We start from the raw sequence: 27,940 nt of genomic DNA, 5'->3' as shown, positions 1-27,940 counted from the left end.
CCCATTCGCCGGTTGGGCCGTCAGTCAAGCCGCGGCCGGCTCATGGCCGCCGCATGGCCGCGGCGCCCTTAAAGGGACAGGCCCCGGGGGGAGGGGGGCCGCCCGCGCACAAAATGGCGGCGGCGGCGGCGAGCGGGCGGCGGCAGCAGCAGCGCACGGTGAGGGCCGGGGGCGGGGGGGCCTCTGGGGGGGGGGGAGGCCCGGGAGCCTCATGGAGCCGCAGGGCTGCTCAAAAAGAGGGGTGGGGAGGCGGCTGGGGGCTGGGGGCTGGAACTAATTATAACTTCTCTCATCTTCACCCGTTTGGGGCTTTTTTTCCTTAATTTTCAGCGTTTTCCTGAGGTAAGCGCCCCGCGGTGCTCCCCGCGGGGACGTCCAGCAGCAGAAGGGGGCTTAAATGGATCTTAACCTTGGCGCTGTTTCCTAAATTCTGTCACTTTTTTCAGTCAGGCGCGTTTAGCAGTCATTATTCGTGAAACGGAACGCAAAGCTGGCTTGCTGAAAGGTGTAACAGGAATATATTTGGTAGCAACTCCGACCGATACGGCGGTACCTCAGCACAGATGTTGTGGCATTTATTTCAAGCCAGGGGCTGCACTGACTGGATGCCATCGAAATTCGTGCCCGTAGCCCGCATCCAGGTGACAGGAGAAATACAACTAGTCAAAAAGCCTATGTTTGCTTAGCTCTGTGTAATTTTTGCTTAAGTATATGATTTTTTTCCAGGGGTCAGTCTGTTGTGGGCTAGGTAAGCGTCACTTTTGCCACTTTAAAAAGAAAAAAAGGCAAAAAAAAAAAAAGGCAGCAGGTTGGGTTTTTTGTTTGCTTTTTGTTTGCTTGTTTTACCTAGTTATTCTTAATTCTGCGTAGAAAACGTTTTCCAGGTGAAAAATAGAGACCTAGGAAAATTTTGATGTCTGGCAGCCCTACTTTGATTTCGAACTGATCCCAATCTTTTAGCCTGGAGGATCATCAGATACTTTTTTTTTGCACCCGTAGCAGATAAAAATAGCAGACTGGTGTTTGAATCGATAGCTTTTGCCATTTGGGCTTACATTGCTGCGGGTGGTGCTCTGTTGCCTGTTGCATGCAATGCTGTGCTTTGCTTCATTCACTTTTACTTGCCTACTTGATCTTATTCGTTATTCTGCTTGCAGCAGTCCAACACCTTGTAACGCTGGTGTTTCTGCAGGACTGAGGTCTCTGCTAACAGGCTTTCTTTCTGTTTTAACATTACTCATTCTGCAAAGTTTGCTCTGTGTGGCTACTGAGCATAAAAGAGTGCCCATATGCACAAGAGTCTGCTCAAAATATGTTTGTTAATATGTTCTTAATTAGGCATTTGTGTTTTAATCAGCTTTCCGTGGTGGCCAAAGTTCTTGTGCAAATGCAGTTATTCCAAGAAAAGTGCTTATGTTGTGCAGGAGATAACAAACACAAAGTATTGCTTTGCAGATAAAACAGAAACGCCGCCTGAAACGTTCAGGGTGCTTAGGGTCTTCAATTTTTTGTCTTTGTAATAGGAAATTAAGGTGTGTGTAGGCTTCAAATAACTTACGACTTCTTGTAATTTTTTCCTTTGTATTATTTTTCTTACGTTGTGTTTTGGGTGTGTTGTCTAACTTGCTACAAGATGTTTGCACAAATACGTTCTGTATTTTAATTTAGGTCACAATATGCTCCCAATAACTGGTATTTGCAAAAGCTTAGAAAAGCCCTGCCAAGGTGAGCGACCGCTCGATTGCCTTATTAGTGAAGTAAATATTCTGTGAGGAGCTGTAAGAGCATCACATCTTCTGGCAGCCCACTTCTGCCTCAGGCTGCAGGAAGGCACCTTCAACTTGTATCAGGGCAGCGTTCAGTGGTGGGCATGGTTGAAAGGAATTTCTCTAGCACATTCAAACTAGGCAGCCGTGTTTTTATTTCACTCTTTTCCACCAAGCTTGTACACAAAGCTGAGGCCAGGTAGGTTTGAGTGAAAGTCACAGACACGGCTTGCAGGGTGCTGTGGCCCTTTGGCTTGGGAGAGCCTTGCTGGAAAGCCTGCGAGTTACTGGTGTCCTGACTGTGTAGCATTTTCACAACAAGGTGATCCCTTCTGGTCGTTGCAGTCTCTAAAATGTAGCAAACGCTTGGAAAGCAGATGTAGAGTGCTGGAAAATATCTGGCTTTCATGGACGCTTGTTTTGAGACCAGTGTTAAACTGCTCTAGCAGCCCGTTGGCACTGAGAGGCAGAGGTACCTCCTTTCTTGGCTTTGATTTTTCTGCTGGTTTTCTTGTGTCGATGCCACTAGTTGGGTGTGGGGTGAAGTCATCTTGATGTCTCTGCTGGGGAGGTTCAGTGTGTTCATGATGTGAAAGATAAAGGTGGAAGAGAGGGGCTGGGGCCGCAGTGGAGCGAGCCCTGTCCACCCTATCTGGTGTAGTGCCTTCTCACAGTAAGCAAGCGTATAAATAAGTAGCAAACAAAAGCAGAAATTGGAAACTAGCTTGAAAAACTTGTTCTGGTACTGTTTTTAGCAGAGGGGACTTTGACGTACATATTCGAGACTCCAAGGAAGGAAATACAGCGTTTGAGCTACAGGTCTCCTGCGGCAGTATTTCTCCACGTCTTATAAACTGATTCTGCTTTTGTTGTGGCAGAGAAACAAACGTGCTGAATAACAGCTTTGTTTTATTTTCAGGGTGATCTACACAAAGCTCATAGGTCTGCGTCAGCCACAGATGGACTCTCCGCAACTTCGTATATGGATTACCCAACGTACAAGCCGTTCATCAATTCAGACTTGCTGCGCTCCCCACGGAAACCAGTAATTCCATATCCTGAGAGTAACAGCAGAGGTAGTACTTCAGCTAAGCTGTTCCCTTACCCGTTGCCAAGTCACCTGTGCAGTGCGTGAAGACATCACGTATGAAATCCTGTGTCCACAGAGAGTGCGGTCTCTTCAGCCTTTTATCCCTTCCCAGTGATGTGCAGGTCACCTGTGTTGTAGATCTTCTTTGCTTCTCTGTCTGAAGCATGCCTAACGAAAAAGGCTGTCTTACAGCTGGAGAAGGATGCTCCCTGTCAGTAGTGGAGAGCTGTAAAATTGGCTCAGTGAAAGGGGTTTGAAATGGTTTTTTTTGTCCCTCCTTTGCTCCTCCTGTCCCTCAGTCATTCCACTCCCCAGCTCACGGCTGAGTTTGAAATGAGACTCGAGCTCCCCGAATGGTTTGAAGCAAAGGAAGAGGTTTGGTGTTGCTGAACTGAGAAGGTTTGTCATGTACAAAGGGTGTGGTGGGAGTCAGGGAAGTATTTACAACATACAGAAGAAAAGAGGTGTTTTGTGGCGAAGTGCTGAACTGAGAGCTCACCATTACCCCAGGGAGAAGAAAATTGTACTCCCATTCTTTTTTTTATTTTCTGGCTTATTCCTTCTCCTTTCTTTCCCGCTTTATCTGGAAGTGAACGCCAGAACCAAAAGATTGATTTTTGCCTGACCGGAGATGAACAAAAACATTCTTTGCTAGTTTTCTGTTGTTTAGTGAATTGGCTTCTCATACAAGGAGAGGTACCCCAGGGCTGCCTCCGGGTAGGTACAGGAGGGAGCTGAGGGAATTGGAGGCTAGGGCAGGGCGGATCCTTTGTGAGCTGCTTGGCTCAGGGTCCTTGAGAAAGTAATCCCTGAAGACTGGTGTTGCTTAAGGCTATGAAAAACCTGATATTTTTTTCCTTATGGAGAGAAAAATGAGAGATTCAGGATGAACTTTTAAATTATTCTAAATATAAAACGGGGGGGAAAAACACAGCACAGTAGGCTCCAGTACCAGTACAAAACCAGAAGTTTTGAATTCTAAATTTTCACCTGGCAACTCTTTGAGAGCAGGTCGTCTGTTAACTCCAAAATAAATACAGCTAGAGGGATGGAATCTGAAAGCCATATCCCTTTTTAGGAGTCATAAAGTCATAAAATGCCTTTATTTTCCTAAAATGTTTATGTAAATATCAATGCATGTGGAAAATAAAATCCAGCAGGCAGTTTATCCAGTGCCTTTTTGTTTTTTTTTTTTGCAGAGGCTTTCCAAGTATGAAGTAAGTTTACAAGTTCAGGAGTATATAGTTTAGTAAGATTAAGGATTTGGGAGTTCTCTTCAGATGGGAAAATAGATTTGGTTCTTCCTGGGGGCCCTTACTGCTCCTGCCTCGCACTTAAAAACAAAAAATCCGGAAATTAAGTAAATTCTGCTTATTTGGGGTTTAATTTCTTTATGTTGCGTATCTGTGTCTCGGCATAGGTGGCTGGCTTTAATACTCTAATAACAGATACGTTGTAGCAGTCATCCTTACTTTGACATTTATTTCCTGTCCTGCATGCTACCTGGCACCCTGTTGGGTTTCACCTTTCTCTACCCGCTGCTCAGATTGCTTCATTGATGTGTTTTGCCTGTTGTTACTGTAAAGACACAGAGCTTTTAATTGAGCTGTAAGTATTCTGTAGCAAAGCCGTTTATGGTTCCAGCTGTGCCCGTTTCAACTGAATCCTGGTAACAGTGCCATAAACACAGGGAAGAGGGTGACCCTGCCCATAGGATCAGGCTATTGACAACTTTTCCCTTAACTGTGGCTGCTGTCACCCACTTCCTAATTACTGAAGTTACCTCTGAGTAGGTAGTTCTGATACTCGGTTCTGTTCAGCGTTTCAGGATTTGATGCGTTTTCACTCTGGAAAACTCATTCTGATAACTATTTTTCCTTTTCTGTAACGTGATGTTCAACCAGATTTGCAGCCTCAACTTTTCCTGTGTTTTTCCTGTGTTTCCATTCTTTCTCTAGGGTGTGTTTGAGCCCAAAGGAGTAGGCTAACGTGACCTCGCAGATAAATCTGCTCCATGAGCTGCCTGTAGGGTAGTTCTCACGTTTTCCGTTAATAGGACTGTAGGGGAAGGGGCTGATGGTTCTGGTTCCCTTTGCAGGTTTAAACGATACAGCCAGCAGATGCAGTACATCAGGTTACCGGCAGGTGGTCTAATCGCAAGATGATGCGAGTTGTATTACAGCTGCTTTCTTTTTTTGTGTGACGAATATGTAAAGGCTTTGAGGAATTGTTAGAGCAGGGAAGTGGAGGGAAAGTGGGAAAGCTGTTTGGCACAAAGGAGGCGCGTATCTTGTGGGCATGAGGCCATCACAAATGCAAAACCAAAAGAGCTGATGCTTGGAGAAATAAACATCTTTTATAGTTCTTCTGATATCTAACGCTTATTCTGTTCAGTGATCATTAACGTGAATGCTGTTTTATATTTGTCCCACCAGTGTGCACGTGTAGGGGAATTGTTACAAGCATACAAAGAACTTCCACTGCTTCAGCTATTTAGTTGTCACCTTTAATTTCCTCTTGATAAAAAATCAGAGGAGTCACTGTTTGTGCTTAATGTGCAGAATATTTATTTGACCTATCCTGGGCAATGGATGCCTCTTCTCCCAAACGTTTCAGACGAAGACACCAAAGGCATCTATCTGTTCACTTAAGACTTGGTTTAGGATTGGTTGCAGTTTAGGGGAATAATTCATGGAAGGGGTCCTGGCTGGTGGTGAGGAACACGCTGGCTTTCTCACGTAACGCGCTTCAAATTCAGTGTTGTCTTGAAGAGTAACTAACAAAAGGTACTTGCTCAATTACAGCAATATTTTCTGCTCTGAAGAATCTCCAGGAAAAAATTCGTCGGCTGGAGTTGGAGCGGCTGCAGGCAGAAGAGAATGTCAAACACCTCAGCAGAGAAACAGCAGACTACAAGAAAGTACTGAGCGAGCAAATGCAACACAGGGAGCAGGACAGAACTGAGGTGTCGAAGAAAAATCAAGGTGGCTTGCAATGTTTATGTACATGCTGCTGAGCACTGATGTGGATAAAATTTGAGTTTTACCAATGCACAAAACTATTTCAATTATCTTTGGTCAGTACATTTTACAGTGGAATTTTGAAGAAATAATTTTAAAAGCATGCTTAACTTTAGGAATTTGCATACGTGAATGGTTGATTCATCTTAATCTGAGTTTTAGATGGTCCTTCTCTTGCTTGTTTTTGAACTGTCATGAAGACATCAGAAAATAACCAGCACAAGCAGTGCATGATTTTGTTTGTCTGCCTTGTTACCTACAGAGCTGGCTTCTCAGCTGGCAGCTGCTGAGTCTCGGTGCAGCCTCTTAGAGAAACAGCTGGACTACATGAGAAAAATGATCCAGCACGCAGAAAATGAGAAGACACATCTCTTGGAGAAACAGGTGTGTTCCCAAGATTATCTCAGGATTAAGTAAAAAAAAATAAAGTGACTACATCACAACTTCTCATATTTACTATGATTTTGATACCTTCAGCTGTAGATGTCATTGAGCTGGCCTTTATATACTTAGGTATGAGTAATTGCCCTACTTAATTTTCAGTCTTATGAGGACCTTGGTATTTTCTGCCTTTGTGCATCTGTCTCTAACACAATTCTGTAGGTTCTGATGTTAATTAGAATTAATTGCTTCTGTGTGACTGGCTTGCCTCAGCTCATCTGTATCCCTCAGAGGATAATACCTGTGTGCCGGTGGAAAAACCTTCCATTTTATGTTTACAGTCTTTAACTCTTTGGAGACTTTTTTACTGGTACTTTTCTGGATAAACTGGGTCTGACATACTGATTCTCTAGAAATAATAGCAAAACTTGTTTCCTGCCATCAGCGATTGTGAGGTTTGACCTTTATCTAAAATGAGCTTGAATTTTGTTTTATAGGAGTATGGATTACCTAGAGCTCTCTGTTCCACAGTCTCTGTGTGCCTATTTCAGTCTATTAAATATTTACTGAAGAAATAAAATTAATAACATTATCTCTGATAGCTGAATAATAAAGGGTTTTTATTATTTTGGCTTGAGGGGGAGGGGAGACTGCAGAACTCCTATCTGATTCTGGCTGGGTGTGAGACTCCCAACATTGGCACAGAGTTCCCAAGAGTTCCCAATGCCCAGTTGCTCCTTAATTGTAGCAGCACTTAAAATCGTGCAGAGAAAGTGGTTCCTTTGGTCTGTTTGTGGTCCTCCTTTATCTTGCAGATGTAAGGCTTGCTATAGAGATGTTTTATTGTGCTTATAATAGTTTTGCTTTTTATTTCTCCCTTCAAGGGCTCATTGGAGAGAGACCGGCTCGATCAGTCCCAAGTCCAGTCTAAATTGGAAAAGCTGGATATGCTGGAAAAAGAGTACACCAGGCTTACTACCATGCAGTCCATAGCAGAGGTCTGTCACTTGCACTTCCGTCAGACTTATCTTGTTTGTTGTAATCAACACTTCGTAGCTATAGGTCAATAACAGAGCTGAAAGAGGAGAAATAGGGAGAGAGCAGCTAAAATGTCTTTTTAAAGCTGAAGTGGTGTAAAAACTTCCAGTCACTGCTGTGAGTCACTGTGCACTACAAGAACTGCAGTTTAGCTGAGACTTAACAGATCTGTTGATGTTCATCTTTTGTTTGAGCAGCACCCAGGCACAGAAGATTGTGAGTTTCTGAACGCTTCGGAGTTACTTTGCACTCTGCTGAATGCTAGCAGTTAGTCAGTTATGGCCCAGATTTCACTTGAGGGTGTGGTGTTTTTTTGTTTTGCTGGTGGTTTTTTTGCCACTTGCCCTCTTTCTTAAGAAACACAATTATTGCTAGTTACTTTGCTGGCAGAATGTCAGCGCATGGTGTTGCTGAGCCTCCAGCACTGCTGCCGTCAGTCTGTCAGTGCATTTCAACCCGTCTCCTTTTTCAGGGTTCATTTTGCATCTTTAAAAGTTCAGCGTGGCCATGTTTGCTCATATTCTTTCTGTGTACTGTCTGTGCTGTTGGCCTCTTGAAATCCATTCCACATCCTACCTGTTCCTGCTGTTTTAGAGACACCCCAAGACTCCCAAGAATGGGAACTGCAGTAGGCTTAAGGCGGGGGAGGCTCCCACCCGCATATTTTTCTCCCCCCTTTCAGCAGTGGTTAGTGTGTTGTTACCCTGTGGTATTAGGGGTAGCTCTGGACTCTTATCAAAACTTTACACTTGCCACCTGCTTACCAGCCCTTCCCATGTGCTTTTCCAGGAGTATTTAAGATGTTTGATAGTAAATCTTCATCAGGCTGGTCTGCTACAGCACCTTTTAGACACTACAGCTCTTCTTGGGAGTCTGACCCAAGGCAACTTTGACAAGCTGTTGATCTTGACGCCCCATTGTGGTGGGCTGCCTTTGTGGAGTAAAAAAGGCTGTTCTTTATTTGGGCAAAACTATCAAAGAGATGAGCGTCTCCCATGTCTTGTTCCCTGAAAGTAGCAGTAGGTTCTTCCAGGGTCAGGTTTGAAATTACTGATTCAGCAACAGGAATTGCTTTTTCACAAGCTTTTACCAAGTTCCTGTCTGGTAGAAGCTGAAGTTTGATGGGGCTGAGTTATTTGTCTTTTTGTGCCTGGCTAGTGAACATAATTTCAGCATAAAAATCTTTTTTTTTTTCTCCTGGATCAAACTGAGCCTTTGATATCTTTAGAAATCAATGGTGGTTGTAACTAGATCAGTTTTAGTGCACTTGGGAATTAAATTTACAGCTTTTAATCAGCTCTCAGAACCAAGAGAAATCCAGACTGAGCTCTGTCTAAAGGGGATTTTCCTTACGATCATTTTCCTGCCACGAGTCACCCTCTGGTCAGCAGGTCCGGCTGCCTCTGTGCCTGTTGGCCACGTTCCTCTGCGAGCCTCTGTGTGCTCAGGACCTTACAGTCCTGAAGGGGTGGCTGCACTCTACTTAAAACAGTCGCAGCTGTTGCTTCTGGTGATCTCTGCGTTAGTTGTGGCAAGACCACAGGAACATCTGCAAGTTTAATTTGAAGCTAGAAGTAAATAAGGAGGACTATTTCCATTCACCGTGTACTGAAACGGACAAACTGGTGAGATGACCGCTCATGAGTGAGCAAGGATTTGAGACTGATTTCAGACTGTCACAGTGAAAGCTGTGGGTGTCTTACTGAGAGCATTTAATCACCAAAACTTGCAGAGCTGCTACCTTACCTAGCCATATAAGCTTATAAAAGGAAATGCGGAGGTTCTCATTCATGTGATGGTCTCCTAATCAGAGTGCTGACCTCAAAAACAATTTCTAGTGTACGTTCATTGCAACTGCAGCCCTGCAGTGCAGTGTCTGGACTGCTCGCTGAGAGGCTCTGAGCGTGTCAGTGGATGGAGGTAGGGGACGGCTGTGCCTTAAAGGAGCAGTTAGGGCTCTGGTCTTGGGTGTCAGATGGCCAGAATCTGAATGCATGTGTTTTGAAGAGCTGTAGTTGGTAGTAATCAATCTTTTCTTAACACTGAGACTTTAAAAAAAAAAAAAAAAGAGGAGAAAACCCCACCACTCTGTGAACAGAAGTAACTATAGGTATGCCACCCACCCCTCTTATTTTTCTTGTCTCCACTGTTTGCCAGGTGGTGAGGAGCAACACCTGCACCAGGTGCAACACTTGACTGCTCAGCTGTCAAGCAGGTGCTGATTTGCAAGGTAGTGAAGCACAGAGGCGAGCTGTCCTCACACCAGAGGCACTTCCTCTTGACGGACCTAACTGGGTGTTTGTCCCAGCAGCCCTGTTTGCAGAAGTAAAGGCGCTCTGTGTCTTTGAGGTCATACCTTTCTGCCTCTGGCTGAAGTTGTTTGAAACTTATTTCAGTGACAGCCCAAAGGATGTATGTGGTGGTTCCATGAAATTCCATTTGTTCTAGAAAATGGGCAAAAGTGTATGTTGAAATATTTATTTATTGGCCTTTCTGTATGATTTTTTTTTTTACAGTGGTTAGTGGGGACTAGGGAAAGTGTTTTAGTCAGCTTGGTGCTGACCTGCCGTTCCCTTTTGTGCTGTGCTACCCTGTGTTATGGGAAGTGTGCTCAGGGAATGTTTGTGCTTTCCTGAACAGCCAGGCCTCTGGCTTGCTTCCCTCTTCATGATGTGACCAGTAATCTGCATTTGCCTGGGGGATGTGGCCATTCTGAGAGCTGAGTTTGGAAGAGGGGTTTCATATTCTTTTTCTATAAGAAAGATAAAAAATATTTTGGGAATATCACACAGAATTTCCAACATGGTCTGTCACTGAAGGTTTAGTAAGATGCAATCTTGCTGCACAATTTGAGCTACACATTGCAGCTAGGACAACTGAGTGAGTGAACACTTGGTTCATTTCAGTACAAAAGCAGTGGCTTGGGTTCATGTCAGTCTTCAGTTCAAAGAGAAGGTTTGCTTCAGCATTTGTGTGCTCAACATTATGTGTAACAGGCTAAAGAAGGATTTTCATAAAAGTGTCCGTGTGGAAATCAAAAACTGACATGTAAAGGGTGGAAGATGATTTTAAGTTACTTGAAATATTTCTGATTTGTATGGAAAGGGGGGGGGAAAAAGATTCAACAGGAAAAGCTGGTTCCTTTATACAGTGCCTTTGTCCTTGATGTGTATCCAGGATTTGCATTTTAACACCTTCGTATAACAGCTGGTTATATTAATCTTACAGCTAATGCTTAAGTAAAGGTGAATTGAAATACTTAACACCTCTTCAAGTTTTCAGGGTACTGGGTTTATAAATAACGCAAATTAAAGTGTCCAAAATTAGCTGCTGCTTTGAATTGCGTGCTTTTCTGGCTTAGGTTTGGTTAGTGGCTCTGTGAATAATACTCAGTCTTTGGGGGAAGAGAAGGGAAGGTTGTATTTTTTTTTGTCCCCTGGAACTCTGGATCACTTTCACTCTGCTGTATAAAATTAGAAGGTTGTTTAAAAACTTTCATATTGGGAGTTTAAGCGTATCCTGCTTAAACAGGTTTTTCATCTTTTTGAAAGGTCTACAAAGAAATGTGTTCCTCTCCTGTTAACCCTTTTCTTTGAAAAAGGGCTTTAAAAAATTCTTACAATATTTTTACCATAAAAAGATGAAATGTTTGCTTAAGGGTATCTCAGAGGCATCAGACAAACTTTCCTCTCTGTCCTTTATTAAGGAGGTGGCTAGATGTTCAAAGATTCCTCACCGAAGAGTTCAACCTTGTGTATTACTCTCCCTGTAGGCTCTCACTTAAATTCACATACCAGCTGTGGAAATAAAAATAGGAAACTCAAGGCATAAGAACTTGACTTCTGTATTTATGCCTGTATAGGCAAAACTTCAGCAGTGATTTTAATTCTGAAGTCTTTGCCTAGTTTGAAATTGCAAGTTGAACTGATACGGTTTTGCTCAATTTCTTGGTATTTTACACTTCGGGGGGGGAAAAAAAGTTTGTTTCAGTAGTAACACTGTTTTCTTTCACATTTGACTAGAAAAAAATGAAAGAGCTGGAACAGAAGCTTCAGGAGGAAGAACACGCAAGGAAGCTTGTTCAGGAAAAAGCAGCTGAGGTAACAACAGGAAATTTCTCTTGTACTAGTACACATTGTAATTAGCTCTTCCTTTTCATCAACTTTCTCAACTAAACTTGCTGATAATGTCTCCTGTAGAGAGAATAATGAAAACCTTGTAGTCTTCCCTCCACCCCGCGTCTGAAGTTCTCAGAGTGCTTCAGAAATCTATTCCTAACGGCATCTGCGCTGGAGCTTCATTTCTTCCAAGGAAAGAAACTAGTGGGAAAAGAAAATTAATTCAGGCTGATTTGTAGTTGAGGATGTATAAGGATCTCCACTTTAAATAGATCAAGGTCAAAAAGCATATTCCTTTGTAATTGCAACTAGATACATTGCAGAAGGAGGCAAAAAAGGGCCCTGTACTGTTGGGTATGGGCCTGGAAGGACAGCGGCCTTCTAACCCTGAAGTGTTGTGGTCTTTATGTACTCATCAGCTGTGTGCTAAGTATGTAAGTAACGTGGCAGGCATTAACCTTTCTAATGAGTGCTAAGCTCAAATTAATCATGCATAACTGTTTTGTGAATGCTTCTCGATGAGGTTGGTTAGGAGATGAGTTCTAAAGCCACGTTTTAGCTTTATGTTGATAGAAACAAAGTGTGTAGAGGTCTTTGACAGTGACAATTCTAATCTTTGCTCTTTCAAGAGATTTTCTCTTTCCTGTCAAATTTAATAGATCAGAAGGAATAGTGGTCTGCTAACTGTATGCCACAGAATCAACTGAGCAGTCAGAGTTGGTTACTTGACTTCCGTAATATTTTGTCAAGTGTAAAACATAGCTCATGTTTTGGCACTTGCCTACATGGGAGTAATTTGGTACGACTGATTCTTTAACTTACTAGGATTAGTGATGAGACGTGTTATCTGAGGAAAAATTCTTGTCTAATGTTTAAATTAGACTGCAGAGGCATCCTACACACTTGCAACCCTTACTTTCGGAGAGCTGGTATTTTAAAAACTTGCTGTGTTGCAAATCTTAGCACATTCTCTCTGATAATCTATTAATACAATTTCAATAACTTCCATTGTTCCTTCAATTACAGCTTCAGACAGGCCTGGAAACCAACAGACTGTTGATTCAAGCAGCATCACCGCTGCTTTCTCCAAAAGCAAGAAAACCCAGGAAGAAAACTAAGCAGCCAGAGAAGGTAACAAGGGGGGGGAGAGAAGGGCAATTACTGAGGGGTAAAATAAGGATCTGTGCATGCAATGAGAAAGTAAGCTTCCATCTTTTATTGCAAAGCAAAAAATGGGTTTGCTGTAGTGTCATCTTTGATAAACGTTTCTCTCTTCTTTCCTTGCAGAAATGCTCTCTCACAAGCCATCTCGCTACGCAGCCCCATTACAGACTGTGTCTGGGCGATGTACCCTTTGTAGCTGGGAAGGTGAGCTGCCGAATTGCAAAGCTTCACGCTCGGTAGCTGCTGCGCCTTCAGTGGCTTTGGCTTGGTGCACTCCTGACACCCAGCGGTCAGATCATCTTGTTTTCTTTGACGAGCTTCTTTCAGTTTATCTTCAAAAGGCCTGTTGCGTATCAGTGACTTGCTGAGCTGGTATTTCCTAAAATGAGCTCCCTCCATGCTGCTAGTCAGGCTGCTCTTGTTATGCACATTTAAACAAAAATAAATATTGTTTTGGTGTTCTCCATTATAATCAAGTAGGCTGTTGATGATGTCATTTAAAGAAGTGTCTTTTTCCTTCCAGTCTACTAGTCCCAGCCATTCAGTTGGCGCCAACGTGCAACACGTCCTGCACCTGATGAAGCAGCACACCAAAGCTTTGTGTAACAACCGTGTGGTAAACGACACCCCGCTAGCAAAATCCATCAGTACCGGTCATCCTGCCAGCAAGAGCAGAAAGTCATCGCTGCCAAAGGACTCTTCCTCATCCCACGAAGAACTCTCGGAGGTTCTGCTGACTTTACAGGATGAATTCGGGCAGATGAGTTTGTAAGTTTGGTATATTTGATGTTGCAGATTATGAATGTGGATGCTTTATATTTTTATCTTTGCTTTAAAGTTGCAAAGGTTTTGCTGTTTTGTGTTTTTTGTTTTTATTTTTTGGTATAAAATCTCTGGCATGTAATTGATCTGTTCTGTTGGCTGCATAGGCTTTCATTTCTCCTTGCAGTTAAAGGTAGGTTCTGATAAAACAGTGTGGGCTCCATGCCCGCGCTTACATGTGTCACTATCAAATTCCTGAGGAGTAGGGGAAAAGGGTGGTAACAGCCCCGATGCAGTGGACAAATATTCCATATTCCAAAGCCCATTTTGTTCATCCTGGCCAACAGGACGTGAATTGTTACCCAACTGCACAACTGTAGGAGATACAAATGTACAAAATAGTAACAGGAAAAGTGTTGAGATGCCTTCCTCTGGGGGTCACTTGGTAATTTTAAATGTGTGTGCTGAAGTTTGAAGCTGCTTGTCATCGACACTTTAATGTTGCAGCAGTCTGCTGCCAAGACATGATGCTGCTCACCAGAAAGACTGTTCAGGCTGGTTCGTTATGACACCTTGAATGTGTTGGGCTGCTGATGCTGTGGATTCCTGGAGGTGTTGTTTCTGAACTATGTGCACAGGCACTAGAAACTGAGGGAGCCTAATGCAAGCTTTGTTCTGTCTAAATCCCATGCTAGTGACCACCAGCAGCTGTCAAAGCTGGTCCAGGAAGCTCCAACCGTTGCAGTGAGGGAAGATCTGGAGAGGGAACTTGAGACACTGGTGGGGAAGATGGAGGCAAAGGCAGACCAGATCAGCAAGGTCCGGAGGCATCGGCTGCAGGTGAGTTATGTGCCTACGTCCATGCTTCTGTAAAATTCCTGGCGTAAGATGTTTTTTAGCCTTACATCCTAACGTAGCAGCAAGAGTAAAGTAGAAATAACTACCGTAGAGCATTGTGCCTACCTTTATTTAGCTTGCTGTCCCAAAGTTAGTCTGCATGCCTCCGTCTTTCCATTTCTTGCCATGTTACCTTGTGTCCGCTCTTCATCCCATCCCAGGCAGAATTTTGCATCTGTTCCTACGCTGCGTTCCCAAAACAGGAAGAAGGTAGTGTACAGTACGATAGCAAACTCAACAGCTGTTGGAAGTCTGTAAACACAGCGCGAGCTGGCTGAGCAGCACGCAAGCTGACAAACAGCTTACAGGGCAAGAGGGTGTGAATCTACTTCCTGGGCACCCAGCAGTCAGTCCGGAAGTATTTTTGGTCATGTCTCCAAACACATCAGGTACCTGGGTGTTCAGATCAGTCCCGCTCTTGCTTCCAGCATATGTAAAACAGCTGTGGGGGACTAACTAAAGCATTTGCTTTGCAGGAAGATCCTAGTAACAGCCAGCTGCATATCGCGTGCAGAGGAAAGGCCTCATGAAATGCTGTTCTTTACATTGAAGGAAACTCTGAGCTTCTAGTAACCTAAACTGTACTTAAAGAGAGGTAGATTCCCAGGGGCTTTCACTGAGCTAACCCTTAATGGTTCTCCTTCGGTTGGTGCTAACAGCCTATTTATATTTTAATTTGCGCTTTTTAAAAACTGAAATATCTGTTCACTTCAAACCCCTTTCAGAATTTTGTGAGTAACATAACCTGTTCACTCAAAGCTATAAAAGCCTTTTGATTGCTTTCTCCAATCTTCATTCTGGTGGAAATTTTTCCGAAGGGCTTAACCTGATGTATTTAATCCAGCTCAGTTCATGTGAACCAAGAAGATTCACCCTCATCTGATGTAGCTTATACATCAAATATGTACTGAGCGCACAGCTGACGACATCCAAAATGGATGCATGTGAAATTATGTTTTCAAGCAGTTAAAAGTATTTTACCTTTGATCTCTCTTGCGATCTGCAAGGGAACTGCTGCAGAGGAACAGATGTGCAGTAGTCCCCAGTAGTAAAGATTCTCCACATACTCTAGCCTTCTGACTAGCTACTGACAGAAGTTCTCGGAGTCAGCGTGTAAGAGAAGTGCTGCCTGCTATAAACTGGGAGGGGAGCCCAGCACTACGTAAAACGAGGGGCGCTGTGGAAGCTACCTGTGCTGCAGCTTGGTAGTCACATCTCTACAGATGTGACTACAGCAATGCTGTGTAAGGAAAATAAAATACTACTTACTCAGGGCGACGTGGAAGCATCTGTTTGCTTAGCTGAGTGAGATGAGTGGTGGGATGTTCCAGCTGTCTGGAAGAATTGCAGAGCTTTAAGCAATGACCTTGTTTCAGTTTGTTCTCCTTTGGGCTTCTCTTTCAGCTAGAGAGACTGAAGAGAGAATGCAAGTCCAAAAAGACTCCTGCTAAACAAATAAAAGAGAGCAGGCGCCCCGTCAGTGAGGTTAAAGTAACAACTACAGTAACCACAAAAGGGAAGGGTGCTGGTCCCATCAAAGTGAAACCTGGAGAGAAGAGTCGGAAAAATCTTCAGTTGCTGAGAGACATGCAGACCATACAAACCTCGCTACAGAAAGACGATATCAGCTGGGACTACTGACTGGTCTACGGGAGATGTTCCTGAAACCATCCCAGTCAAGCTCGCTCACATTCTGGATATAAAGCAGCTGCCTTTCCCGCTGTGTGAAAGAGACTGCTGTATGCCAAGTGCACTTTGGAAATATGGGTCCTTAATTCCTCCACCTGTGGGTTTGGTTGGATATACTGTGGCCTAGTTCAAAGTGTATTCCATTTTTAAGGTATCCAAGCACAGGTCTCCCCCCACCAGTCCCTCTTGTGTTAGGATTCCAGCAGTCCCTCCCTTTTTTCTTTCAGCACACCAAACAACGCGGTGTTTATTGTGGGCTGGCTCGTGTGAAATGCCAGTGTGATTTCACACTGCTGTTGTTGAACTCCTGTGCGTTGGGAGGCTTCTTGAGATGCGTCTGTTTGAAAAGTGCCATGTCCCGAAGTCCTGAGGGCTTCTGTCAGTTCTGAGCTGTGTGCAGCTGCAGTTACTCAGACTGAGTGTAAAAGGGAGAACAGGTAAACTCCTTTTTAAAGTGTTTTTAATTCTCAAAAAGCTTTCCAAGTTCTGCACATTCCATTAGTCAGCATTAATGGCAATGGATGTTTGTGTACTCAAGAGGAGCAAAGTGACTTTTCCAAATTATTTTGCTTAATGATTGTGTTTAAGTCTGAAGAGTGAATTTTCTTCAGAAATTGTATTTTATGAAAAGGCTATAGGAAATGTGGATAACATCCCTTCTTCTAGTCCATGGCCTTGGGCGGTAAAGGAGGGAGATAAACCACAAGTGTTTTAAATTGCAAGTGCCTCAATCATGCCATTCAGTCCTGGCATCTTGCTTTTAACTTGCAATATGGGCTTTAATGAGCTATCGATTTTTGGTAGTGGTGCAACTCGTTTTGCACTGACTTGCACAGCTGAGTGAATGTTATTTATTATGTTAATAATGTAAAGAATTTCCTATTAATGGAATGTACAGCAGACCCAGATTATCTGTTTATACAGTTGAAAAACAATAAAGCCAGCTTGCCTGTTGAATCAAGTGTGGGGAAGCTGCAGTTCCTCTAAACTCGCTGAGTGCTGCAGCGTTGTGCCCCTCCCCGTATGTTTTCCTTGGTGGTGTGAGCAAGCAAGCTGCAGGTAAGGTGAGGTCAGTTGTCCATCCTTGTGTAGCTAAACGAGCAGAGATGGCTGTAGGGTCAATGCAAGTCAGACTGAGCCTGCTGAAAGGGATTTGAGTTTAAATTTGACTTGAATTATCTCTAGGTGATGTACCCAGGTCATCTCCTTGCATCCAAGGCACAGGAGGTTTTAGCTACGAGGAGAGAAGTCAGAAGCTGTCTACCACATCTGATGCCAGCCTCCTTAACTTCATGGACGTGGGCTCTGGGTAGCTGAGGCAACCCCTGGGACAGCAGCTCTTCCTGGAGGGACCTGAAATCAGTAGCTGAAGTTACACTCACTGATTTTGCTTGGAAAGGATGGCTGGAGGAGGGCTAATGTCAGTATTACCTCAGGCTGTCTTAAATGAGCTAGGGCTCAGGAGTATTTTAGGCTCCACAGGTATCTCAGTCACATACGCACAGCATCGCATGCCTACTAGGAGTGTCAGGGAGTAAGCACTGAGTTGTTGATCCCAAATTATCCCACTGATGTTGGACTTAACGTGAGTTACATGGAAAAATGTGAACGTTCCTTTTTCACAGAAGTTACTGTGCTAATGCACTATAAGTTGCAGAAATGGGTTATTTTTCATTCCAGAAATGTTTTTGTACTACTATGCAGCCATGTACTGTATCTGTGCTACCAGTGGTCTGTACAGGGTAAGAGAAACTTGTCCAAAAAGCAGTTGTTTCCCTGCGATTCTGAATTTCAGAGTTGGAACAAGAGCATTTTACAAACCCACCTGTGTGAGTAAGAATGAATAAGATTTGGATTTGACATGCTAAGGTCAGTGCTATTTTCATTTACGTGCCTACACATCCCTTGGTTTTGCTAACCACGTAGCTGAAAATGAGCCCAAGAAGAACTTAATCCATTTAGCTATTTTTATTAGTGTTAAGGAAACCAAACAGCCTTCATTAAAAAAAGCAACATATACACACAGCCAATTAGCTAATAGACAATAATGCTATGAGTCATCTTAGTGATTGTACATGAGAGCAGATCCGCCCTTCAACCATAACGCAAATTCAAGTCCTTCAGAAGCTATTTTGTGGGGGTTCTTTGCACTATTAAGCCATGAACTCTCAGCCCACCCTGCACAAATGCAGTAATGCTGCACCAGCTGTTAATCGTTCTGTCAGAAGGTGGCAGTGGATTTCCCTCTAAGTACTGAGACACGGATTGCAGCAGAGCAGGTAGAAATAGACTGCAGCTGGAACTCCTTCCTTCCTTAGGTGGAATGTGGCTTTTGAAAGGCAATTCCTTAGGTGTAAGAATTCCTTATGTGTATGTTGTCCACTCTTCTATCCTCTCAAAAAATACCTATCTTTGGAGAAAGGCTAAGAGTAAAAGCATGCTGATGAGCAGATTAAGCAGGAGACCGCAGCGTGGGGCCCTATTGTATGAGAGCAGCACAAGGACCCAGCCCAAGCCATGCATGACTTTCTTCCTTACAGAGGTGAGAAGCAGCCTGCAGTAAATGAAGATCCTTGTGCATATACCATGGCAGTGTAAGCCCTACCACCTCCAACCCCTTATTTCTGTGTTTGAAAAGCAACGCAGCAGTTGTGGTTTCACCAAATGTTTTTCATCGCTACTCCTACAATAAAAGTTTCTATTAAAACTGAATTTGTATTTAGGTTTAGTCAGGTGACACTAATTCTTGAAGTGTGCTATGAGGAAATAGACTTCAAAGCTAGGGCTCAGAAACCAGCTAAGCTGTTTAGTCTACCAGAACAGTGTTAAGTACCAGTTGCAATGTAGGCAAAAAGGCTTCTTTGGTTGATAACGGTCGCTTCCATTAGTTAAATAGTTCAGTTTTCTGTTAAGTATGCCACTATGAGCCTGCACAGAAGCACGAATGCCACTACTTACGCTTACCCAAGCAAAATGAAATCATTGATCCCAGCAGTTTGTGTGCCCCAGGGTATCCTACCACCTCCCTCCTGCTGTGGATGAGGCACGGGAGAACAAAGAGCTGCAGGAAGCACCGAGGGATCCATGCTCTGCTCCATCCCTCAGAAACAAAGGTGCTTTAATTTACATCCTGGCACGATCCATGTAAACCATAAGCAAAAATCTAAAGTTGCAGAGATGGAAGTAAACATAGTCCTATAAAGTTATGGAGGTTGCTCCTCTACCACTGTGTTTCCTGGGTAGAAGATGCCCTTTCTTAAATAAGGCATCGGTTACATGGCTTCCTAGATCTAGGTCAAAGGAAAAATAGCTGTGATATGTTCTGGATTCTAGCACGACTTCTCTTTTAGTATGTTGGCAAACAGCCGCACGCTGCTATGCGTGTGTTAATACCTCACTTTCATGACTTAACACAGGTGTATTTGAGGCTCCCATACAAAGTCAGATTCCCTACCTAGCAAAAGGGAGCTTTTTCAAACGCCTGAGTAGACTTTTTTCCTACATAGTACTTCATTCTAGCACACAGTCCTCTTTTTGAAAGTAAAGTGATTTCCAACACAAGTGAGCAAAAAAAAGAGTTCTAGGTTTCTTTTAAGTGGCAAGTGCAAGTAGCTTGTATCATCATCTAGCCACTGAGAAGGCTAATTGCATAGGGGGCCTTGGTTGTTCTTCTGGTTTTGCTTAAGCTTCCTCTAGTGCTACAGTACTAATAAATTACCCTGGAGAGAAATAAATAAATAGGTTGGTTTCTCCCAGATACCATCATGGAAATCCGGAGGGTTTCGGAAAAGCTGTCCTGGTGGTCCTGGGAAGGTAGTTGGAAAAAAAAAAAAACAGTCTGTATTATACAACAGTCTGTACAGGGGTGACGCACTGTGCGGGAGAGCCAGCTCTCTCCGAGGACGAGGTGGAACGGTTGGTGATTTCTCGCTGCAGTTCCTCCACTTTCTTCTGCAGCTCAGCCCGCTTGGCAAGAAGCTCCTTGTAGCGATTGTGGACAGGCTCCTGCAAGGAAACACCTGGCTGAGTGCTGGAAGGGAAGCGTGGAAGTGGGAATCTGAACCACACAGCGGTACCTTTGGGACGCTCTTACTTTACCCAACGCATGTAGCTACTATAACAGTGGCGAAACAAAACTTAGTGTGTATTTTTGAAAGATGGCAGTTACAGAGCTCTGATCTCTGACACTTCTGGGGGACGCTGGCCTTGGCATCTCAGCCAGGCCATAACTTCAGAGCTTTGGGGAAAAGAGCAATATAAATTTTTCTGAGTATTCTCCCATAGTCCTGGCTGTTAAACGGTTAGTACCGAAAAGCGTTCGTTGGACTCCAGATTTGCAAAACTTTGCTAACTTCAGTTAGATATTGAGGCAGAATTTGTATCTCTTCTATCTAAAAGCGACTTAAGCGTTTAGGGCCATCTTCAGACTGCTCGTCTCAGGTGCCTGCCTTGGGGAAGCCAGTTCTGCTCTTATCAAAGTTGCAGCCAGACCCCTGTGCCTTAGGCAGACAAAACTCGCAGCAGGTTCCAACCACCAGTAATCTAATTGCAGCCCCAAAGCTCAGACACCCAAAGAAGTCTTGGGTTTTTAGGCTTTCTTTGTAAAGAAACGACGCTTGGATACTTTTGCTGCTACCCAAAACTGTTTTACAAATTGCTGAGCAGCTCCGGCAGATTTCACAAGGTGGCGATCTCCAGCCGAGCACCAGCCAGCTGTAACGCTGCTCTGAATTTGCCTGCATTTGAATTTACGTTTTTGTTTGTAGATTTAAGCAGTGGCAGCTTAAGTTTGAATGTTACTTCTCGTGCTTTAAAGGCCTGGAGCTCCACCACGACAGCGTTAGTACTAGCACAGAGGGAGGGGAAAGCAGAATCCGTGGAAGAAACTGAAACAAGCCTGGTACCTGTGGCTTCATCCTGGGGTTCCAGCGGATATAGTAGCCGACCCACAGCTCGAGGTGGCGCATGCTCGCCACAGGGTACAGGACGTGGTTGGAGTAGCTGACATACAAGGGGTTAGTGAAGTCCTCGAGCTGGCTGTTGATGTAAGACCAAAGCGACACAGTCTTTTTCGGAAGGCCCTGCAACAGAAGGAGTAGAGGAGGTTTTATTTCCCATATGAACGCTAGCATTTATCTACAAAGCTTTATGAGTACTTACAAGGGCATATACATATGCCTGTCATTAATACAGATCTGATTGCTTTTGCGTAGCCTAAAAAAAAAAAAAAAAAAGCACTCTTCTTTTGATGTGGTTTCTGTAATCGAAGCACATGGATGCCTGCAGGCAGGCACACATGTGCCCTGGCACGGAAACACCCAGCTCCCAGTACAGCCCAGGGATCGCCACCGGTGCAGCAAGGGGACACCGCAGAGCTGGTGCGTGAACCCTCAGCGCCTTGGTTAAACCTCACCTCTTTAAAGAGCTCCGGGAGGACTTGCTGGAGGATTTAATTGGAGGGGAAAGAGAAAAAAACAAAACCATCCACCGCATTTGACTCAGGCCCTGATGTAGTGGAGTAATTAGGCCTGTGAATAGTCCCAGTGAAACTGGAGTTGAAGGGCTTCGTGGATTAAGTACTCCACTAAGCTGAGGCCTTAGAAGAAAAAACAAAAACGAAGCAAAAATCCAAACCCACAAACAGCAGGCAGGTTTTCATCTCTGGAAATGACAATTATTCAATCACTGTGGACTCCAGAGAAACAGGGACTCTGATTTCACTTCTGTATAATGCTATCGCTTCTGCATTGTAGTAATTTTACTTCAGTTTTTAACCGGTGTGGTGTCAAATGCAATCACAACAGGCCCACACAGCACTGTCCTCGGGGATGTTAGGCTGCAACCTTTCAGTGATAAAATCCTTCATCCTCAGGAAGGGGAGAGAATGCACGTCGCTCCTTTTCCTTCTGAGTCCCAGTTGGGGTTGAACAGGGCAGCGTTTGAATGCATCTGACTGTACACATCTACACCCAGCTCCCCTGGAGCTGCTCACGAACAAATCTAGAGCAGCCTGCAGGGCAGAGCTGGCCGACGGAAGGACCTGGAGGCACGTCCTGCCTCGTGCTTGCAGCAAAATGCAAGCACAGCAAGCACACAGATTGAGAGCTGTTACCTGCTGTAACCTGTGTGTACACAATGGCGATGCACGCTTGTTAGCTCAAACCAACCTAAGAGGAGCACATCAAGGAAAAGGGAAGGCAAAAAGGTACCAGTTTCCGCAGAAAAGATTACATTAAACTGAAGTTCACAGGAAAAATGGATTTCTAACTGGTTGGGAAACGCCAAGAGCTACTGAGCCAGCAGCAAGCAGCTGAAGGCCACGCTAAGAGTGGACCTGCCCAGAAGGGAATAGTGTTGCTCTGAAATGTAAAATCCTCAACTGACAGCAGTTGACACAGTACCCAGAACTGCACCTACAACTAGCTTTGGGGGCTAAAACAACTTCTCAGGCAACATCTGGCCAGCTGAAGCAATCACAGCACCATACCTTCACCTTGGAGAGAAGCAGTCTTACCTCCTTCACTCTCTGCTGCTCACTGCTGCACAGGAACGTCCCAAACAAACAGCTGTACAGGTGATCCAGGATGGTTATCAGGAAGTACTCGTTGAACTCAAACGCTGTAGGAAACTTTGGACAAAACCAGAAAATAGGTGGTTGGGGTTTTAGAACAGTAAATTGCAAATAAAAATAAAATTCTCCCACTCTGTGGTCTTAGTCTCATTTCTAAAACACGATTTCTCTCTGTTCTCTGGCTGTCTGGATACTCAGGATCATATTTGCTCCTTCCAGGAGCAAGAGTCTCTCTTGGAAAGCTGCTTTACATGTGCAGAGAGGAATTTTGAGCAAAAGCCAGAGGTCTGAAGGGTCTGACTGCTGTGTTTACACACACACAGTGCCGCTTCAAGTCAAAGCTTGTTCTGCACCTAACGACAGACCATGCAACGAGACCGTGGACAAAAGGCTGGAGCATATGTGAAATAATACATAAAAAGAAACCAAAATTCCCTGGCGCCAAAAGGAAATAGCCTTTGTGCCCGACAGAGCGCCTCCCAGAGGGAAGAGCAGGGAGGCAGCACGCAACACCGACCAGCAGGACGAACGGAGGTGCGCGGATGGGGCCGTGGTTGCTGTTGATGTACCATGCAGAAACGATCAAACATCACAGGGAGAACTGGCGCGCCACAAAGGGGCAGAAGGAATACACGCAGTACATTGCGTCTATGTGCAAGATGTGCTGGGGAGATGGAGAGGACAGCTGGAGGCCTTCCTCCCTCGGAAAACACCCTTCTCTTCCCAGACTGCCCTGGTTGCAGCTCCTGCCTCACTAGCTGCACATCAGGGCGTGGGCTCCTCAGAGCTCTGAGGAGAGGACAAAGGAAGTGACTTCTGAGGAAGGTAATTCTCCCTCCTTCTCTGCCTGGATACAGAACAGCTTCATATGGAGTGGCATCCTTTTTTTTACCCCCCATTTCACCTGGTATAGTCCATGATGAGCCTGATTTTTTCAGTCAACTGCCTGACCACTGCTGATATTTGCTTCAAAATACAGCACAGAGATCACAGCAGACAGTAAGAACTTCCCAGGTCTCACATACCTGGGGAGAAAAAAACCCACCAGCCATAAGGGATCCCTCCTAAACTATGCCTCTGCCATGCCTGATCTCAAGTGAGGAACTCGGCTCCTGGCTCTGTAACTCCAGCATGAATGAGGAGCAACGTGTTTGCCTTCGGGGGTACCACAGCTTTGTGGACACATGTGCCACCCAGCAATTTACCTGTCTTGTCATTTGCCAGACACAATCGATGAACTGGAGGAAGACAGGAGAGCGATCCGCGTCTGCGTGATTCTTATCTCCATGGCCAACTCTCTGAAACAGAGCAGGACAAAGAACACGAGTCACTCAGGGCTTCATGGGGAAAAGGTGGGGGTCTCATCTCCGTCACCCAAGCCTATATCAACAGCTTTTAGAAGGTTCAAATGAATCTTGATTTTGCTTTGTCCTCATTAGTGGGTAAAGGAGTAAATGATAGCTACTCCCTTAGTCTTTGAAGTGAAATTTCTTTATGGGGATATTTTCATGTTAAATTAAAACAAGAGTTGTTTGAGTAGAGGCTCCAGATGCTATGCTGGCACTGATTTCAGTTAATAGCTACAGTTCAGAAGGGGAAAAAAAAAAGAAAAAAAGCATGCTTTTTGCTTCGGTTGCAGCTGTTGTCCTGGCTACTTCAGTAGTAGAGTGTGCTGGATCCAACCACTACCTACAGCCACAGCGCGTGGTGATAACCATCACGCAACACCTCGCAGCTTCCAAGCCCTGTACAAACAGTAACCCAGCCCATCTCCTGCCACCTCAGGAGAGGCAATTATGAAAGGATCCCTAGAAGTAGGCCTCCAACCCCGACCATGCTGTGTGGCCTTGGATAAGACATGTGAGGCAAGATTCCTTATTCCTAGGATAGTACATTACTGGCGTGTATTACCCGTGAGCCCTCAGCACGGTACAAAGACAGAACAAGAGCGTGTAAGTAACGGAGCAATCCCCTACCTCTTCTGTAACACTGTTCTCTTAGCAGAGGAAATTGGTATCATCTCCTTTTTACAGACTTGGAAGCTAAAATGCTCGTAGTTCAAACACCAGATAACAGTTTTGCTGATGCAGAACCTGAGTTACTTGGTGCCTCAGTTATCCTACCTTCTTTGGAAGTGGTGAACAGCATTCAAGCACACAACCCACCGTCATTGCATACGTTGTAAACAGACTTTGTTCTAGCCCTTGCCAAAATTAAACAACCACAAGAGAACAGCTATGAGCAAAACACGATAGGAACACAGACTGAAAGGATACTACTGAAGTGCTCTCCCAGTTCCCATCAATGCAAATGGTAACAAACAGCCAAGCCACAGGTTGACACAGCTGCCCCTCTGAAGACTCTAGGCACTCGTCCAGAAACTACTCAAGCTGCTGGTCTTTTGCCTAAACAATTAACAAGCCTCCCCAAAAGCAAAATGTGCCCAAGGAAAATGTGAGATCAAGGCCACCAACAAAATCCCCAGCCTCTTCAATACCAAGGCATTTGTTAGATGACAGTGCCCGAGCAGTTTCAGAAAATGGACTGAACTGAAGACAGACAAAACACCCCAGTGGTCCCTGCCAACTCCCAGCAGAAATCCTTATACTGAACCCAGGGCACACTGTTACGGTAAGCCTGAGCATGGGAGCCTGATGTATCACTCAGGCACCTGACAGGTTTAATACCACCTTGTTCTTCATATCTCACCAAGACTGCCTCCAAGGAGATGAAGAGATGACTGCAATTATGGGCAGAAAACAGTACCAGTAGTATCCACCTTTCTTCTGCATGCTCAGCCGGGAGACTTCTCACAGAAAAGGCTAAACTCCTTTGAAATCATTCAAGTTGGGCAGTAACTTTCTGTTTGGTCCCTTCCAAGGGCCAGTAACTCACCAGCTGAAACCTGTGGCCGAAGCTCAGCCACTCCTTCTCCACTAGTACTTCAAAGCCCCTGATGGTTCGGTAGTAGCCATCTAACATGAGCAGAGAGAGGGAAGTGAGCTGGGCTGTCCGGTCCCAGCCATCGCTGCAGTGTACAACCACAGATGTCTTCCCTGACTCCACCTTGTCGGCGATCCGAAGGGCTCCAGCGAGAATGAGCTGGGACAAGAAAAAAAAAAGTTACAAAAATCTCTTTGGAACAGAAACTACGCATGAGAAATGGGTAGTGACAACACAGGGCAAACCAAGGGCTCCATCCGCCTCAAGGAGAATGGTAAATCCGTTCCAACTACTTCATAGCTAGGAGAGCAAATTGGTGAACACATTTTTTGTTCCAGCAAGATGACAACACATCTAAACCATAATGCAGGCACAACTCTAAAAGAGCCCCTGCTCTAAGCTCAGTCTTTGGACAGGTCAAGATTTGAGCCCAGGAGCATTCTGTATCTGAACATGAAAACAACTGGTCATTGTTTTGCAACTGCTCAATAAGCAGACTGGCTCCTTTCTGCATTAACAGGCAGACAGTGCGATCTGGACATTTGTTAGGAGAGAAAGAGCCTAGTTTGAAAGCCAACATTTGTAGAAGCTGAAACATTTTGCCCTGGTCATTCTGATTCTGCTTGGATTCCTGAAAGGCTGAGGGGGCAGAATTCCCAACACCTGCTGATCTGGGCCAGGCAGTAATACCAGGATGCCACGAATCCCAGAGCAAAGAGGTTGGAAACTCTGGGACTCTTGTGCTCTACCAAGGGTTTTTATGATTACACATTACCCAGGAACACACTTCACTTTGAAAACACCAACTTTCAGTATTTCAAAACCTCCCTCTCCGGTTTTATTTCCCACCAACTGGTTTTGTAAATTTAAAATTTCCTATTTAAAAGCAACATTTTTAATCTTGAATTTTCTTATTAATTGAAAGTCTGTCACTGGAGTTAGCTCTGGATAATATTTCCCAATGAACAGACTGGTACAAACCTGTGACTACTCGGTCTCATCCAGTGGATGCATACCTTGATATGCTCAAGCCAGTGAGTTGATTCTAAATTAGACAGCCAGTGAGTCTCCTCGATATTGGGATATACGATTTCTTTCAGTTTTCTCAGCGACTCTCTCATGACATGAATATTGTGAATGTCCAGGAACACTAATTCTGCATTCTGATAGGCATCCTCGCTCTCATAGCCTCCTCCTTTAGCCTGAAGAAAAAGAAAATCCATAGAAAATTAACTAAGTGAAAGCATATTTGATATTTGATCCCAATAGTTTGTCCTGAGCAGGTATCAGCTGACAAAATACTCCAGTGACTATGCTATCTAAAGCAGGCAGAAAACACTGGATATATCTTACAATTGAGAACAAGCATGTACACAGACACACTTTGTCTCTCTTTCCTACAATAACAATGAATGCTATAACTTTTACTGAATAATATCACATTACAAGCTTTCTTTTTCTCAGTAATTATCATTTATCCCCATTCAAGCTGCTAGCTCATTAGATTCACTACTCTGTCATTTACAAATTTACCATTCTATTATAGAAGAGTATATCCCACACACTAATTGCCTTTCCTAAGTAGTGGGAAAGTAAAAAATAATTCAACATTAGTGCAGCGAAGCAGTTCTACCATTAAAACATGGATTACAGTGACTGCATGAGACAACAGCAGGAAGAACACAGTGACATTCCTGGACATTAGAGAACCCCAGCTTCCTTCTGAAATTAAAGATCATGATGCCTTATTTTCAGATGTGCTGAGCATCTCCTGCTTCCTTCAGGGTTAACAAGTACAGAGTCTGGTACAGCCAGAGGAGGCAGTTTTTCAACTACATAGAGTGAAAAATGGTGATGTACATGATTCAGCATGCTAGAGTCTCTCTGGTAGATACTACTGACCTCAGTAGCCTGTGTCTTTTTCAGCCACCTTGTTTTTTTTCCTCTTCCAATCTCATTTCAATTTATGGATTAATCCAAATGGACCTTTAGCAGTCATGCTGACATCTACTGCTACCAGTACAGGTGTAAAACTGTCTAGAAAATCTTGTTTAGCAAATCTTCCGTCTAGCAAATCAGATCAGTGTGTATGTATCCTCACTGGAAAACTCTTTGTGATCCTTAGGAATGATCTGAAATGTTGGTGTGATGTGTGCTCCAGATGACTAGATTCCCAGCTTTTGACAAAGGAAAGAAAAAAAAAAAACCTACTTTATTGGCTACAGCATTCACACTAGGCCTTGCATCAAATATGAAGATTTTATGGGACTGAGCATTAGAATCCATGATGGCTTGAAGGTACTTTTCATCTTCCTTGCTTCGTTTGCCACTCACTCCCACCATTGGCTGGCTACTGCGAGTGATGGTTGCTTGACTTTCTGGGTGAATCCATGACAATACCTGTGGAAACAAATGAGAAAGAAATGAGGGAAAATATGGATTCATTAAACCAGTGAGGCGTTTCACCTGCAATGGCTTGCTCTGGGACCCTGCCATACACT

The 27,940-nt window shown here is 44.2% G+C and overlaps 2 protein-coding genes across 3 annotated transcripts in view; one reads left to right on the top strand and one right to left on the bottom strand.

The window, feature by feature from the left end:
* The first annotated feature begins 47 nt into the window (after window positions 1-47).
* Window positions 48-17,742, top strand: CEP57 (centrosomal protein 57). The gene is made up of 11 exons (XM_035542395.2): window positions 48-158; window positions 2,686-2,842; window positions 5,661-5,840; window positions 6,139-6,260; window positions 7,142-7,255; window positions 11,318-11,395; window positions 12,440-12,544; window positions 12,701-12,781; window positions 13,101-13,345; window positions 14,035-14,179; window positions 15,641-17,742. Exons 1-11 carry the CDS (start codon window positions 54-56, stop codon window positions 15,875-15,877), a joined length of 1,569 nt encoding a protein of 522 aa, XP_035398288.1. The 5' UTR covers window positions 48-53; the 3' UTR covers window positions 15,878-17,742.
* Window positions 17,743-17,874: 132 nt separating this feature from the next.
* The window catches only part of MTMR2 (myotubularin related protein 2), a 61,480-nt gene continuing 51,414 nt past the window's right edge, over window positions 17,875-27,940 (bottom strand). For both annotated transcript variants that reach the window (XM_035542393.1, XM_035542394.2), the window contains 7 exons: window positions 27,651-27,839; window positions 26,456-26,641; window positions 25,392-25,598; window positions 23,702-23,794; window positions 22,440-22,553; window positions 20,830-21,006; window positions 17,875-19,930 (listed from right to left, as the gene is read on the bottom strand). In XM_035542393.1, coding sequence (XP_035398286.1) covers window positions 19,769-19,930; window positions 20,830-21,006; window positions 22,440-22,553; window positions 23,702-23,794; window positions 25,392-25,598; window positions 26,456-26,641; window positions 27,651-27,839 — 1,128 coding nt within the window. In that variant the 3' untranslated portion in view covers window positions 17,875-19,768. The remainder of the gene's footprint in view (window positions 19,931-20,829; window positions 21,007-22,439; window positions 22,554-23,701; window positions 23,795-25,391; window positions 25,599-26,455; window positions 26,642-27,650; window positions 27,840-27,940) is intronic.

The sequence above is a fragment of the Cygnus atratus genome, chromosome 1 (assembly GCF_013377495.2).
Source record: "Cygnus atratus isolate AKBS03 ecotype Queensland, Australia chromosome 1, CAtr_DNAZoo_HiC_assembly, whole genome shotgun sequence".
NCBI lineage: Eukaryota > Metazoa > Chordata > Aves > Anseriformes > Anatidae > Cygnus > Cygnus atratus.
The sequence above is the reverse complement of the archived record's forward strand: the minus strand, read 5'-3'. Positions and strand labels throughout refer to the sequence as shown.